Source organism: Neurospora crassa, linkage group VII, assembly GCF_000182925.2.
Source record: "Neurospora crassa OR74A linkage group VII, whole genome shotgun sequence".
Taxonomy (NCBI): Eukaryota; Fungi; Ascomycota; class Sordariomycetes; order Sordariales; family Sordariaceae; genus Neurospora; species Neurospora crassa.
The window spans coordinates 4,117,627-4,132,856 of NC_026507.1; the positions used below are offsets into that span (position 1 = coordinate 4,117,627).

A 15,230-nucleotide genomic window follows, 5' to 3' on the forward strand; every position below is an offset into this window, starting at 1 on the left:
GGCGGGGTCGTGGACGTGGGCGCCTAGAGGTAGGTATCCACATGCATGGACAATTTAGGTTAGCGCACCATCCCGGCAGGCATCATATCGAGGTCGGGTACCTCCAGTCACGGCCGTTCAAGGGAACTCGACGATTTCCACTTCATTAGTTAGTTGCTTCTTTTCTTCCTTCGATCTTTAGTCCGTTGCCTCCAAATCACATTGAGTTGGTTTTTTATATACAAGGTCAAACTAAGAGATTCTTTGATCTGTCGTTGCGCTGACGGCTGGGCAAAGTCCCGGCAGGATTCCCGGGCCCCGGCCGCCGTTGATGGATCGTGGGAGCAGCAAAGTGCCGGTGCAGGCCAAGTTTGCAAGCGGGATAAGCAGCTTACTTCGCACCAGTGATACCTCCCTCCCGTCCGCACAAATCTCTGAAGCCCCCTTAATCGCCTCATCATAGTGTGCCTAGCGTGGTTGTGGCGTGAGGTGTTGGTCTTCTAGAGACTCTGAATCAGACGGCTCTGGCAACATGGCGCTTGATACAGCAGTCCATGACCGGTATTAATGCTTGGAATGATCTTCCCAAAGCGACCACTAAAAGTGTGACTGGTCATAAAAGTGTTGGTCCTTGTAAGTTCTTCTACTTCTTTTCTTCCATCCGGCCTCGACTCTGGAGCTACTATTTCTTCGTTTTCGAGCCGATCTATTTTCTTCTCGCAATGTCGAGCTCTCCCTCTTCTACACCAAGGATCAAGAAGCCCTTGTTTCGCTTCTTTCTGCTCTTATCATTCTCCCTGCTGGTTACAATCGCTCCCCTTGTTGCCGGCCAGACGCGACCCAGCTACCATGTTACTCCTGCGACGAAATGGATGAATGACCCCCAACGCCCCTTCTTTCGGGAAGGCGAATGGCATCTCTATTACCTCTGGAATTCTGACTGGAACAAATCCGATCCCGGCTCGGGCGGAACAGAATGGTACCATGTCACCAGTAGTGACCTGGTGCAATGGACTGCTCGAGGTGTGGCAATCCGGAAGTACCAACCTAACCCTCCCGGGGGTGCCATCTTGGGTGACATCGAGACCGGCAGCTCCGTGATTGATACAGCCAACTCCGCCGGCTTTGGACCCAACGCTGTCGTCACTGTCCTCACGCAGATGCAAGACGGTGCCCTGGCATCGGGGCCCAAGGCAGTTTGGGACGCTGTACGGACTGCAACAAATCCAGCGGGTGGGAGCACAGTGAAACTGGCGATATATGTAGACCAAAGCTCGGTCGAGGCGTTTGTGAACGATGAAGGGGTCACGTCCTTGTCGGGACTGATTTTCCCAAACCAAGGCGCAGAGGAAATTGAAGTTGTGTCAGGTGGCGGAAAGTTGACTTTGACTTCATTCAGCTATGCTACTAGCTAGTACGCAAGCTAGAAGTAGTGTTGTGCAGGAAAAGCATCAAAAAATTGGTACAGCGGAATGATTGGAAATGCCAAGCATTGACGATAACTTCATCTTTCCTATTTGGGCACTTGCACGCAAACCCCTTCCCAGATGCCCCAGATTACCAAATTACACTTGCCGGTCGTTTGCATCCTACGGCAGTCAAATAGCTTTACCGCGTGTACAATTAGGTAGGTACCGATCTGTCGCTTCGACTCATTTGTTTGCGAATAACAGGCGGGGAAAAATAGGTAGGCGAGACAACGAAACTTTCTCGCAGCGGACTCAACAGCTGCGACACATGGGCATGCGGCGACAATCGATCAAAGCGAGGCGCGGCATGAACCGGCTGTGGTTTTTTCCATCTCTAATTGGCAACTCAGACGGTCAAAGCCCGTCTGCTCTTTCCCTGACTTACAGACAATTGCTGAGGTGGCCGGTAGAGGTATCGGGACAACAGCGGTACTTGCCATTTCTGTACCTAACAGAAAGGAAAGAAATCATCCGTCATGGATGGAAATCATATGCCTACCTACCTCTAAATACCATCAATTATGTGAGCTTTCTTGTCCAGTCCCGTGTTAGGCAAGTAACCCCGCCGTCTCCGACCACAACACCGCGAAGCTGAAGCCACGGGGTCTCATTTACTTGGCTGGAGGAGGTATTTTCAACCAAAGGAATATCAATATTACCAAGTATCAGTCCTCTCAACATCATTACACTAATTCATTATTAGGTAATATCGCAACCATCAAAATGCTCACCATCCAAGCACTCTTATTGATCCTCGGCTGGTTGGCAATCCACAACCTCCCGGGCGTTGCCGCTCTCCCTGGTCCCTCCAAAACCCGACATGTCGCCAGCACCATCCACATCGACACCAGCAGTCCGATTACCAATGGTCCCTATGATGTCTCAGACCATGTCCCCGATGGCCTCTGGATGCTCGAGCCCTTCCACATCGAGCTCCCCAAAGACCGTGATGGCCAAAATGAAGGCGCATATCAGGGTCCTATCGCCGATGGTCCCAACTATTTTCCCCCCGACAACGCCGCTACTCCTCACGTTGAGGCCTGTCGAGCTAGCCCCGACAACGCTCGATGCTCCGACATCATGATCTATGACTGCTCTACTTCCGCCAATCTCTGCGTGGTTCTGGATGATGATGATGATGCAACTCTTGAAAATGGAGGGGTTCATCAGCGTGCTGCTGCTACTGCTACTGCTGGCTGCGCCCGTCCTCGACCCCGACCGAGGCCACAGACGACTCGAAATCCTCCGTTTCGAACTGTTACTTTGACCAACACCTTTACCATGACTGAGACCAACACTCTAATCAACACCCGGACCGCCACCTTGACCGCCACTGCCACCTTGACCGCCACTGCTACTGCTATCATCCCTTCCTAAACATTCATCTTCAATCTAGGTACCCGACCAGAATCCGCCCTACCTACCAAGTCCCCTTCTTGACCCTACTCCCCTCGCCGCCGTCTGTCTATCTGTTGTCCACTCGGGAAAGAAGGGTGCTGGACACGTGCGTGCTGGGAGAGTCTGTATACGAGAAGGTGCAAAGTACCAGTGTGGGCTTGAATTGTACTAGGTACGCATTGCAGTGCAGTGTAGTGTATCAGTGGGGGCGGGATGCCAGGACTCAGGAGTGGGTGTTGGGAGTTATGGATGCTTGATCGGGCAGCTTTAGGAGGACGATTGGATGTTGGAGAAGAGAACTTGGGAAGCCATGATGCTGATGCGGCAAACAATGGGACGAGACGAGGGAGATGGACACCGGGACTTCGTTGATAATCTGGAGTTGTGTGGAGATGGCTGCGCTGGTAATCCTAATGACGTTGGACGTTGAAAAGTTACTGTAGTACTGGTAATAAGCATTACATTATGACTATGTCTCATACCTCTATGCACATGGGATACTTCTCTATGTGGCAACCAGTGCCTGTTCATCACCACCGTCATCTCTTGAACCGACCTAGACATCATACCGCCAGGGCTTCAACGTCCAGTCGCCTTCCCATCCACGTCTAATCAGATCCTGTCATGGCCAAGTACTCGGCCGCTGCCCCCCTCGCAGCAACCATCCAATCCTCTGGCTCTTCCTCCACTGCTGGGCCCCTCTGGTTCTCGTACACCTGCTCCTGATGCCTCTGGTTGAAACCATAAACATCGGTGTCCCTAGGTAGGTATCATCGCATTAGCATCGTCAACACGTCCGAGGAATTTTTGGTGTAACTTACAATTCAAACGCATCAACCCCCTCCCGCCCTTCAGCATCTCTACTGACCCACACAGCCACGCTCCTCGCCGCAACAGGGAACACTCCCCACCCTGACTCATCAATCATCACCTCGCCCGGACAAAACTTGAGCACATCCGTCCACACCTCACCCGCATGTTCCACGCCCACGTACATCCTCTTGCTAGCATGTTCCCACCAATTGGCCATCACGCACGCCACGCCCGCCCCACCAGACTGACTATAATGCCCCGTTCTCGTAAATCCAACGCAATGCGGGTGATCCAGGTAATCGTACTGCGTCCCGTACGCCCACAACCGTCTCGCTAGCATCAACTTTGGAAGTACTTGCCCGCCACACATTGGTGGCTTCCAGTGCTGGGGATCCGGTAGGGGCGTATCTCGAGGAGACGCGGCGTCTTCGGAGGCAGGGGTGTCATTGGAAGTGACGCCAAAGGAACCGTAGAGATCAGACCAAAACACGCAGGGCACACCGGCGTTGGCGCGAAGTAAGATGAGCGAATAGGCGAGGGGCATGAAGAAGGGCGCTATGGGCGTTTCGAGCGATTGGCCCTTTTGTGTGTCGTGGTTAACGACAAAGGAGACGGCGTTGTGCGGTTTCCAGATGCAGAGGGTGTCGTCGAATAAGGTGCGGAGGTCGGTGTCGCGGCTGCCGTACGTGATCCCGGGAGCACCACCACCACCACCGGTGGGAGAGGCTTGGAGGTGTTCGGAAGCTAAAGAGATGCGGGAGAAGTTGGAGACTAATTGCACGTCGAAGAGAGACAAGCGGTGGTGCATAAATTCGATGTACCGCGCGAGAAACTCGGAATCTTCGCGCCAGTATTCGCCCACGATGAACCACGTCCCTGGGCTCCCAGGGGGTCCAGGAGCGACGTGGCGGTCGATGTTGGCTAGAAATTCGCGGACAAAGGAGTAGGAGTAGTGTTTGATGGCGTCTAATCGCAATCCACCGAGTTGGGGCAGTTGGGATTTCAGCCACCATGTCCAGTGGAAAAGATCCCGCTTTACTTCGGGGTGCTGATGGTCGATATCCGCAAACATGAGGTAATCGTAGTTTCCGTTTTCTTCGTCTACGTCCTCGGCCCACTCTTTGCCTTCAAACTTCCAGATGGCGTTTTCCTTGCGCAGGTCGTCGTAGTCAATTCCCGTAAAGTGTCGCGCCGACCAGCGGAGTGGGGAGTACATCCCCTGTCTTCCTGGGAAATCGTAGCCGGTCCAGGCTTCAATCTCTGTAGGCTTTCTGTCTAGCACCACCCGTCGGTCCTTGGGGTTCACGCGTCGGGCGAGGACGGGCTCCTTGAAGTCGGCGGCGGCTTTGTGGTTGAGCACGGCGTCGAAGAGCACCGAGACGCCGTATTGAGCTCCGACGGCCACCAACTGCTGGAGTTCCTCCTTTCCGCCCCATTTCGTCTTGCGAGAGCCTTTTTGCTCGAACTCGCCTAGGTCGTAGAGGTCGTAGATGTCATATCCGTTACCGGTCTTCCAGCTGGCCTTACAAGCGGGTGGAATCCAGATCTGGGTGATGCCGAGCTGGGCAAGCGTAGGGATGATCTTGGTCAGGCGTCGCCAGTGTTGGAAATCCGGAGGGCAGTACCACTCGAACCCCTGGACCATGGTGCGGTTGGGCGGACATGGTGCGTCTGGCGGGTAGGGGGTGTAAGTGCTGGGGAGAGAAGTAGCAGGTCGGCGATGACGGAGGGGCCGGAGTTGGGAGGATGTGCCGCCGTAGGGTGGTGGTGGCTCCAGGGTTGGGCTGGGATATTGGGGGACGAGACCGAGGAAGGCGCTCATTTTGGCTGTCGGGGTTGTTGAGATGGTGAGATGGTTAGAGCGGCCGTAGCTGTGAGAGATGACGGAGATGGGATGAGATGTTTACATATAGACATTTTGACCTGGTGGATACACGAACGGTCATGCGGACGGGGTTTGACCGCTTCCATCTCCATGGTGGTGGTGGTGGTGAAGGCTGTGGCAGTGGTGGTGAGAAAGTGGAAATGGCGGTGCCGGGATGAGGTGAGACGATCGGAAATCTGGGGTTGTCGACAGAAATATGGGTTCTGTTTCGGGCGTTTGAAACCTTCGAATGTCCTGTGATGGTGGTCCCTGTTGGAAGGATGTTCCTCCACGTTGTTTGATCCGTGGCTCGACTTGGTGATCCGGAGGACTGGTAATACTTGAACCTCTTCCTGACACCCACCCTTCTTTGCTGAAGTTCTGGCATTTTTCCTGATCATCCCCTTCCATCTGATCACCGTCCATCGTCATTCAAGATACCCAATATTCTGTCCATCGGGATCTCTGCCGAGCCTCGCACACCAGGGCATCTCCCAGTGGAAATCGAGCTTCGTATTGGCGGTCTCCACGCCCCCCTGTGCTGACCCCATCTTGCACTGCAGAATGGGCCATCATTGGCTTCCCATCAGCAGCCAAACACTTCGCCGGGATGCTCGCTGCAACGGCCGCCCCACGGGTCCCTGATGATCGACCACCTTCCGCGTGTTCCATGGACCAAGTTCGATGTTCTTCCAAGCCACCCACCCACACCGAAAGTCAGGATCGGCAAAAGATCATCGATTCTTCTGTTTCCAGGTCTGTGTTTTACGAGGTTTGAAGAACACTACGCAAGGCGTGCGACGGTGTCTGACGGGCCGACGGGTGCCATCGGTCGAGAGGGTCTAAAACACTCCAGGCGGATGACGGTTGGGAGCCTCGTGGCTTCGCGGGGTACACTGAGGTACTAACGGTAGCGCATTGCGGGGGTCACAATGGTCGGGGACAGGAGAGGTGTCGAGGAGGAGTTGGCTGGCTGGATGGATGGATGGATGGGGAATTCAATTGCAACTGGAAGTGGATGGAATTCCTCGAGATTCCAACCCGCTCGCTGCCCTGGCGCGGATAAAGCGTCGCTTCCGGCCGGCAAATAGGTAGCGTGGAACGGACGGGAAGCCTGGGCGCTCGGGCTTCGGTCCCGTCGGGCGGTGCATGCGCAGCGCTCTCAGTGGATGGTGTTAGCGCCATTGCATACCTACCTACAGTCGAGGTGTAGGTCGTTACGTCCGGATTGATTGTGATTTTCCAATCTATTGACAATGACTGTCCGAACTCATTTGTCAGGCACAAGGGATAATTGAAGCATTACAGTTCCCATCGGACTGATAACGGACGGATGGTGGTGTATGCGAGGGAGGAAGGATCATCTTGCACACGCACTCAGTATCTGCTATCTCTACCATCACCAACATGACCGACACCACTAACACTTACCATACACTTTATCCCAGTTAAACCCTAACCCGACTTCTGATCAAGAGTGTCACCAGGCCGGACTAGGGAAGTAGAAGAGGGAACATGGGACCTAATAGGCATCACAAGCTAGAGGTATCATCAACGAGAGATGAATTGAATATCATTGGTATCAAAGATATTGACTTTTGCCCGACCTTTCCTCCCAATGGAACGCCTTGAACGCCGCCGCTGTTATACGACATGCCTGACCGAAAATTGCTGACCCCAACGCCAAACCCATACATGCCCATGTACATCATGACCAACCAACAACAATCAAAGTCGTTCCCCCTAATGGTCCGAATCCAACAACCTCACAATCGCATAGCTCGTCCCCGCCGCCAACGCCCCAATAATCAACGTCTGCACCGCTCCCCAAACCCCGGCCTCCCTCGTCCTAATCGTCACCCAATTCTTGACAAAGCCAAACCCAAGCAAGATCAACGCCGTGATCACCACCGACACCCACAACGCCTCCCTCGCTCTCTCCATAAAAAAATACGGCAGCATCGGAATCAGACCACCCACAAAATAACTAAGGCCCATCACTCCAGCACTGACCCACGCCCGATTGAGGTCCGGCTCCATCATGCGCACCTGTAGATCCATCAAAAACCGCACCAGATTCTCTTCGTTCCCCTTTCGACACAGATCCTGCACCAGCGCTGCCGCCGTGGCGCGCGACACCCCATATTCGTCCTCCAGAATAGCCAAAATTTCCGACTGCTCCAGCTGCGGCAGGTTCGACACCTCCCACGCTTTGCGCGCATGCTCCGCCTCCCAGTGCTGTCGCTCCGTCACGCCCGCCAAGTAGGCGCCCAAGCCCATGCTGATCATCCCCGAGAACAACTCGGCTAGGCCGCCCATGATGACCAGTTTCGTGGATCCCAACGTGGAAAGACCGGCGGTTAGGGCAAAGGGGACCGTAAGGCCGTCGGAGAAGCCGAGGATGATGTCCCGGAAAAGGCCGTCAAAGGTGTTGGATTTTTTGGACGACGACGAGGAGGAGGCGCTGTCGGAAGGCTTAGACGGCAGTTGTTGGCGCGGACACGGCCCGGCGGCGGCGGTGGCTGTGATGGAGGAGCTGGTGAGGCAGGAACGCAGGCTGCGAATTGAGCCGGGCCGGGTTTTGTGTGGTTCATATTCTGAGGGGGGCAGGTCGGCTGTTGTAGGTCTAGGGCCGAGGAGTGGCGATGTTTCTGGTGATGAAGTCATGGTGTTTATTGTTGGTCGGGTCGGTGATGATGTTTTGGTTCAAGTTGAGATTGTGGTTGTATGTTGACTTGTGATTTGTGCCTGGAAATGTATTGGTTCGTGTGGCTGTTTCCAGTACAGAATTTGAGATGGAAAGGAAGTGTTCAATGAAGGCGGATGGGTGCAACAAAAAGATGGCGTGAAAACAAGAAACAGCAAAGGCCGTTTGATATCAGAAAACTGAGGAAGGTGGAAGGTGATGTGAAAGGTGATCCATCCATGTGACTTCACCCTGGGGTGGGGCTGGAAATGCTGACCATTTCCTATCTTCCTATTGGACAGAAGGAGGCAGCATCTGCGGGCTGGGGGTGAACGCAACCAAGCTTGATCTTGGTGCAGGCAAGAGAACTCCAAGTCAAAACAGGAAAACTAACCAGACACCCAATCATGTCTCTTGCATTTCGGTTTTTCACCCTTCTCCTCACCTTTGAACTTTTCCATCTTTGGCAGTCGGCGGGTTTCACCTTGGTCATCCTCCTCATCTTCCTTGATGTTGATTTGCGAGCCTGCGAGATGCTCCAGGAAGCTAGAGCAAGGCAGAGACACTTTGCGGCACGGCGGTCATCATTGTACCAGGTAGGAAAGAGGGACATTCACAAAGGGTTCTTCCTGGTTGTTGGTAAGCTTTACATTGGTGTGCGTGACAGGAATGGCTGGCTGTCCGTCCTTCGGTGTCTTGTCTTTGTTTACTTTGGTGGGGCGTACCCCTGGGAAAAGACCCACTCGTTCCAGCGCAGTGAGGATGCAATTGAAACATTGTCATGTCTCGTCGTTGTGCATGTGAATTCCTTCAATCCAGGAGTACCAATGCATAGAAGACTCAGTTCGATTCATCTCAGTCCCAGACAGTTGAATCTATAGCACCTGGTGGATAAGGACAGATTCTATAAACAGAAAAAAGTAACACCTCACAAACAAAAACCCCAAAGTACTCCTTCTTGCGAAGCATGGTACCTCCTCTTGGCTGTCAAACACATTGTCCAACCATATCTTAACCACCTATCCAAAAAGTCGCTAGTGACATGAACAGCTAAAAGTCAGAAACCATCTCATCCAACCTTACTATGATATCATCATACACCTCAACCTGCATCTCAAGCTTAAGGTACCTCTACACTTTACCAAAAAACTCCTTTCCCCCTTCTAGGATCAACTCCTTCTTCCCCTCTCTCACCTTATAGCCCAGCTGGAAATCAACCGGCTCCAAAATGACATGACTATTCGTCTTGTGCGTGTCAATCGGCACCTCCTTGCCTGTGACTGGACATGTCTTTGGGGTAACCTCAAATGCCCACAGAAGCGCCGCGCCAAAAACAAACATCTCGTCATCGACAATGTTCTGCCCGAGACAGGTGCGCCTGCCCCAGCCGAACGAGTGCATGGAGGATCCCTCGCGGAAGTTGGGGTAGCGCGTGAGGGGGGCCTGGAAAGTTGGATAGGAAGGGTCAAGGTAGCGGGCTGGGTTATACGTTTCTGGGTCTGGGTATTTCTGGGGATTGCGGTTGAGGGTCCTGTGTGCCGAAGTGTTAGTGTTAGTGATGCTCGAAAATACGGGAAGAAGGAACCAAGAAAGACATACCATTCACAAGCAAGAACGATCGTGCCCTTCTTGATCTTGACGCCCCTAAACTCATCATCCCTCTCCGCCTGATGTGGTACGCCAAGTGGGACTCCGCTCCTCCATCTGACCGTCTCCTTCAGGCAGGCTCGGAGAATGGGAAGCTTATCAAAGTCTTTCATGGTCGGCATCCGGTCACCGCACACCTCGTCAATCTCTGCTTGCGCCTTGTGTTGCCACTCCGGGTGCAGAGCCATGGCCATCTGGAAGAACTTGAGTGGGCCCGAGATGGTGACGACGCCGACGAGGTTGAGGAAGCCTATCATGCACGAGGCAAAGGTCTCGTCTTTTTCGGGTTGGTCGAGTGCGTCTTTCTTCTCGTATGCCTCTTCCTGAGCCGCTGTGGAAGGGGACCTCTCGGCGTTCTTGACATCTGGACCGGGGGCTCTGGCGGTGGCAGGCATCGATGGCGCCGTATCCTGCACCATCTGCTCGAAATACCTATACGCCCACGTATCGCTTGGTAGTTCACCCTTCCTCATTCTCTCTTTAGCCTTCCTAAACAGGCCCAACCACCATTGCCTCAACTCGGCCTCTCTCTTGACTTCGTACTTGTACCATGGGTTAATGCTGGCCGGCAAAGACCACAATGGCGTCATGGTGTTGGTGATGGGTCCTGAGACGGACATGCAATGTAGAGTCTTGTCGGCGCTCTCCCCGTTCAGGCGGCCCTGCGTGGCGTCGTCCCAGGCTAGGCGGCTCATGACACGACCACAGTACTCGCGCGTATGGTCAAGGAAGCGATCCGGATCGAAAAGCAGCACGACCAGGAAGCGGCGCATCTCCGACTCAACGTGCCCGTAGAAGTGGTGCTTGTAGGCAGCGGCCATGGCGGCGTGAGCCCATTTGCGTTGAGATTTCCAGGTGTCTAGGTATGCTCTCATTAGCAAACATTGCCTCAAGTCAGTGGAAAAAAAAAAAAAACAAGAACTCACCATGACGATCCATCAAAGCACTGTAAACCACTCCCTCTTTATGGCCAATCAAGCTCCGGATCTGCGGCCGTCCGGAATAGATGTGTCCCCGTTTTACCAAGAGCTCCTCGGCAATCTTTTCATCTGATATGATGACAAAGGTGGCGTCCGGGACCGAAGTCGTATAGATGGGGCCAAACTCGTCTGCCCACTCCTTAAACTTGAGCCAAAGCGAGAAGCGTGGCAGGTCGTGGATGCGTCCAACAATGGGAAACTGGCGCGGGCCGGGGAACTTGGCTTTGCTCCCCGAAGATCCCACTAAGGCAGTCCTCTTACGCCATGATAAGATTTGCTGCACGGCGGATATCAGGAGAGACGGGATGGCGAGGTAGAGGAGTAAGAGCGTAAGGTTGGATGTCTCCATGATGGGCTGAACGAGATGACCGACGGCAACTATATGAGTAAGGTACAAGTTCAGTCCTGCCTTGCGTGGGCAGGTCTTGTATGTAGTTCACAAGTGTGAGGCGTAGAGTAGGGGTCCTTTCTTTCACTGTGTTGTCTGTGGATGAGGTGAGATACGATCGATGGGATTCGGGCGGGTCTGAACTATACGCGGCGACGTAGAAACCAAACCTGGGGGGCTGAAGAAGGACGTCGTCAGGCTGAGCTAGGAAATGAGTTGAGTGTGGGGACGGCGATGAAGTTGATGAGAGACAACGAGTGTCAACGACGACAAGTACCTATACACTCTTGCTAGTTGCCTTTTCGCTCAAAACCCAGAGAAGAAATGGAAGAGAGAACGAGACCTAGGTCTAACATAGGGGGGAGGGCCGGAGGCGGGGAGTGGCACACTTAAATCTTTTCCATGCATTCCAGCCACAAGACAGACACGGAGGCCGAGACATCTCTGTTCCAGCAGGGAGGGACATAAGAAGAAGTAAGTCGAGGACTGGCTGTGGACCAAAGCGGTGACAGCTTAGAACAAAAGTCCAGTCTTCAGCCCCAAACCAACTGCGGCGACTTGTGGGCAAGGCCGTACACTAGATACGCCCCACCCCCTCCTTCCTCGTTTCCCGCCTTTGGGTTCCTTCCAATGATCATAAGTGAAACCCCCCTTCAGGGAGTTGGCGCCATTTAAAAGATATTGGTTACCGGTTGTCCAGTTGTCGACAGTCGCTCGTCAGTCCGGGGTAAGATGCTTATCAGGCAATAGATATCAAGAGTTCCTGGTTCGTGAGAAGCGAGTAAAGGCAGCTCGGTAGGTTGGCGACAGCTGGGTAAGTACCTCCATCGTACGAGGTATACGCGCATCTAAACGACCAACAAGGGTCTGTGTAGGGAATGTTCCAAATTGCGTGGCCACCAGACCGAAGCCGCAAACGGTACCTGTCCGACAGAATGCTGATTCAGCCTGAGTCTATTTCCTCATCACGAGCGAGGCACAAAGCTAGGAGCTTGCAGTGCAGGAACAGAAGTAGCGAGCACAATGTCCGGAGACAGCACGAAGCAGAGTTGGGCATTCCAGGGTAGGTGTAGGTATTGCCGCTTGCATCCATCCCCCCAGCTGTTGTCGCCCACTCCCTGCACTACGTGGACTCCAGGAGAATGGGAGTACAAACAACAAGGTACACACCCAAGAGAGGATGGCTGAAGACTCTGATTGCTGAACGACACGAAGTCGAGACATTTGATAGTCGTGGAGTTGCCTTTTCGGGGTCAGGCAGTCCAATCCGCTCTGAGGATTTTGCTGCTCCGTGTTCCCAGCGTATGGACGCCACAGCCGCTCTGACAGCTTCGACATTGGACGAGGCTGCTGTCTAGGGAGAGTGTATGTCTAGGTCAAAAATAGGTAGCAGGGAGCATGGGGCAGAAATATGACAGGGGCATTCCCTGGGCATGAGGTTGGAGCTATGTAGTCACTGAATTATGTGTAAACCCGGCGCAAAGAATTCCAAAGAAAGATGGATACGTAGGGAGCTTGGCCCAAACGCCGTCTTTCGAGAACAGGACGGCAGGACCAAAGTTTGGGGAATGTCCGTAGCCTGGGATGTGTAAAGGTGTGTGTTGTTGGACGGCAATGATGCCAAAGGGCCGAAGCGAACGAATCAACTTGCACACCATGTCTAGGCGCGGCTATGATTCGCACACACACGGGAGAGCATCCTGTACGATCCTCATGCAACGTATAAGACGGGAAAAAAAACAAACAACCATCTGATACACTACTTTTCACAGAGGCCCTGGGACGGTTGTCTTCATAGTACACCTTTCAAGAACCTGGCGATTACTTGCATGTGCAATAAGCTTGCCCACTTGGGCTTGGGCTTCAATATCCCTGACTTGATTCGGGTGAGCAAGGGAGACCCGGGCCCGAGGAGCCGAATGGGCCGTCCCCGGAGGGGGAAGATGGGGAGAAGTGAGTGGAGAGCACAATTGGCGGCTGACATGAGAGCAGCAAGTCCAAAGATACAACAATACAACAATGGCCCATTATGGGCGAAGCTGCGCTGGCAGTCATGGTTGGCTCAGGCGCCGCCTCAAGAAAGTGAATGAAGCTGACGAGCCATGGGGTAACCAACATAGGTAGCATAGGTCCAACAAATCATATCCTGGTAACGATGGCTTGATGGTCAGAGGTAGGAACCTCTGCACCCGAGATCGCAACGCGGTGTGACCATGACATGGCGGAGGTGAGCCTAGCACTTCCCCTTGCTTCTCCGATTCCTTTGCTTGTTTTTTTCTTCTTTTTCTTCTTTTTTTCTTCAGCAGGTTTCAATCCAACTGGGGTTCTTCAGAATCGAGGTGAATGCCGTGTTCAAGAACAAGTACCCTGGTGAGGGTCGCGAACGACACATGCCTTGTGTTGATGCGGAAGCAGTTTGGGTATGCAAAGAGCAGACCGGCAATTACACATCACAGTCCAAAGGCTTCCTGCTTGGGGTGCTGCTCTGAGTATTGACGTGGCCGGGGTCTCTATGGCATCTTGACCACTTGGCGTGCTGTGCCGAAAGTAAAAATAAAGGATGGCGGTGTTGCACGACATTGGGATTATCCCGAAAGTCGGCATCATCTCGACGCCAAATTGTCTGCTGAAAAGCCACTGGCGTAGGTTGTTCATCTGGTACGAATGGATCAGGGAAAATACCTGCTAACTGACCTGCTCCGAGTCAATGACCCTGAGCTGTTGTATTGGAGCTGGAGAAGGAGTGGAAGATTTGGTATGGGTAGTCCCTGGCATACTTTGACAGCGAGACAGTCTCGAGCACAACAGACTGTCGTTTGAGGGACAAGGTGACTTGGTTTCCGTGGCGTTATGCGCGCAAAGGCGGATGGGTGCAGTGGGAAGGGGATGCTGGCCTTTGGCATATTCCGTTACACAATGGCTTAAGCAGCGACCCTGTACGGGTGAAGACCGTCCGCCTCGCCATTCAAAGAGGCCGAGACGCTGACATGAAAATGGCCGACAGGCCTTCCTCGGGCTGGTGTCCGTATCACACACATGCAGCGGAGAGGCTTTGCGGTGGCGCCCCGTCTGCGTCTGCCATCGGGACCGAGAGACGCATCACGGCCGAAGTAGGTAGCTAGCAGTATGAAGGCCAGTGGAGGTGTTGATACCCAAGACGGCTGGTGGGGAAGGAAATCGAAATCTGCTCTTGTTCGATGCAAGCCGCTATTGTGACGATGGCTTTTGATCCTTTGGAGGGCGACTTGGGGTTGTGATTGGAGGATTCTGGTCGCGGTACAACTCTTCAGCTTGTCGATGGTGATGTGGGCGCGATTGGCTGCAGAGATGGCTGCTGTTGAGGGGGAGTACTTTTCCTCCTTGACTCAGACATCGGAGAGGTGTATTGTCTTTCTGGGCCCCGTGATGTCAGCCATCCATGAACTACTTACGGTGTAGTCTAGACACCCAGGGACCAGGGAAACGGGGCGGGCCGCGCAGGGATGGATCATAGGGTGAGGGAGTGAGCACTGGGAGAGGTAACGTTAGCAAGGGCTCACCCAGAAACTGTGAGAGAGTGTAGCCAGAGTGACTGACGAGAGAAGTGAAGGCAGAGGAGCTAGAACAACCTCGTGACGCAAATGGCCACTCATGCGGTGAGTGCCTAAGTACGCAGTGTAGTAGGCATGTGAGAGCCGATATATCTCAAGGGCGTCTGGTGTAGTCGATACGAGAAATGAAGCCGAGAGTGCGCCTGGAGGGTGTAACTCGAGACTCCATTTAAGGAACATGTGTCCCTAATCTCTCCTGAAGCTGCTTTACTTGGCCGTGGGTTCGTTTGAGAGGTGGTTTTTGTTGCTGTTGCTCTCAACCCATGATGTTTGTCGATACCCGAGATCGACTTAAGTGGTTGAAGACTGAAATTAACTGAGAGACAGACAGCAACACACAGAAAGAGCCGCAATCAGCAACGCAACCTCCCCATTTCCCTTTCTGTCCATGCGCTCAGCTGTAGCGTTACCCATGG

General features: G+C 53.4%; 6 protein-coding genes across 6 annotated transcripts; 2 read left to right on the top strand and 4 right to left on the bottom strand.

The window, feature by feature from the left end:
• The first annotated feature begins 615 nt into the window (after positions 1-615).
• NCU17284 (hypothetical protein) lies at positions 616-1,525 on the top strand. The gene has a single exon (XM_011397100.1). It carries the CDS (start codon positions 702-704, stop codon positions 1,392-1,394), a length of 693 nt encoding a protein of 230 aa, XP_011395402.1. The 5' UTR covers positions 616-701; the 3' UTR covers positions 1,395-1,525.
• An 88-nt stretch (positions 1,526-1,613) lies between these two features.
• On the top strand, positions 1,614-3,320 carry NCU05872 (hypothetical protein). The gene is made up of 2 exons (XM_954770.2): positions 1,614-2,000; positions 2,152-3,320. Exon 2 carries the CDS (start codon positions 2,172-2,174, stop codon positions 2,823-2,825), a length of 654 nt encoding a protein of 217 aa, XP_959863.1. The 5' UTR covers positions 1,614-2,000; positions 2,152-2,171; the 3' UTR covers positions 2,826-3,320.
• Positions 2,942-5,858, bottom strand: gh13-6 (glycosylhydrolase 13-6). The gene is made up of 2 exons (XM_954771.3): positions 3,668-5,858; positions 2,942-3,605 (listed from the first exon to the last, which is right to left on the bottom strand). Exons 1-2 carry the CDS (start codon positions 5,479-5,481, stop codon positions 3,455-3,457), a joined length of 1,965 nt encoding a protein of 654 aa, XP_959864.3. The 5' UTR covers positions 5,482-5,858; the 3' UTR covers positions 2,942-3,454.
• A 1,220-nt stretch (positions 5,859-7,078) lies between these two features.
• NCU11307 (CCC1) lies at positions 7,079-8,405 on the bottom strand. The gene has a single exon (XM_001728182.2). It carries the CDS (start codon positions 8,188-8,190, stop codon positions 7,267-7,269), a length of 924 nt encoding a protein of 307 aa, XP_001728234.1. The 5' UTR covers positions 8,191-8,405; the 3' UTR covers positions 7,079-7,266.
• Positions 8,406-9,041: 636 nt separating this feature from the next.
• Positions 9,042-11,430, bottom strand: NCU11306 (cytochrome P450 2C30). The gene is made up of 3 exons (XM_001728181.2): positions 10,783-11,430; positions 9,809-10,715; positions 9,042-9,740 (listed from the first exon to the last, which is right to left on the bottom strand). Exons 1-3 carry the CDS (start codon positions 11,183-11,185, stop codon positions 9,341-9,343), a joined length of 1,710 nt encoding a protein of 569 aa, XP_001728233.2. The 5' UTR covers positions 11,186-11,430; the 3' UTR covers positions 9,042-9,340.
• A 2,065-nt stretch (positions 11,431-13,495) lies between these two features.
• Positions 13,496-14,715, bottom strand: NCU05875 (hypothetical protein; the record flags this gene model as incomplete). The annotated part of the gene is made up of 2 exons (XM_954773.3): positions 13,496-14,583; positions 14,656-14,715. The coding sequence occupies 2 exons, from the start codon at positions 14,713-14,715 to the stop codon at positions 14,146-14,148; spliced, it is 498 nt and encodes a 165-aa protein (XP_959866.3). The 3' UTR covers positions 13,496-14,145.
• Positions 14,716-15,230: the final 515 nt, after the last annotated feature.

Bases quoted from the DNA above. Each gene is read 5' to 3' on its own strand.
- NCU05872 (XM_954770.2), top strand. From the start codon at position 2,172: ATGCTCACCATCCAAGCACTCTTATTGATCCTCGGCTGGTTGGCAATC.
- NCU11306 (XM_001728181.2), bottom strand. From the start codon at position 11,185: ATGGAGACATCCAACCTTACGCTCTTACTCCTCTACCTCGCCATCCCG. The intron at 10,716-10,782 runs GTGAGTTCTTGT...GAGCATACCTAG, and splicing joins TGCTTTGATGGATCGTCATG to ACACCTGGAAATCTCAACGC. The intron at 9,741-9,808 runs GTATGTCTTTCT...TTCGGCACACAG, and splicing joins ATCGTTCTTGCTTGTGAATG to GACCCTCAACCGCAATCCCC.
- NCU11307 (XM_001728182.2), bottom strand. From the start codon at position 8,190: ATGACTTCATCACCAGAAACATCGCCACTCCTCGGCCCTAGACCTACA.
- gh13-6 (XM_954771.3), bottom strand. From the start codon at position 5,481: ATGAGCGCCTTCCTCGGTCTCGTCCCCCAATATCCCAGCCCAACCCTG. The intron at 3,606-3,667 runs GTAAGTTACACC...ATACCTACCTAG, and splicing joins GGGGTTGATGCGTTTGAATT to GGACACCGATGTTTATGGTT.
- NCU17284 (XM_011397100.1), top strand. From the start codon at position 702: ATGTCGAGCTCTCCCTCTTCTACACCAAGGATCAAGAAGCCCTTGTTT.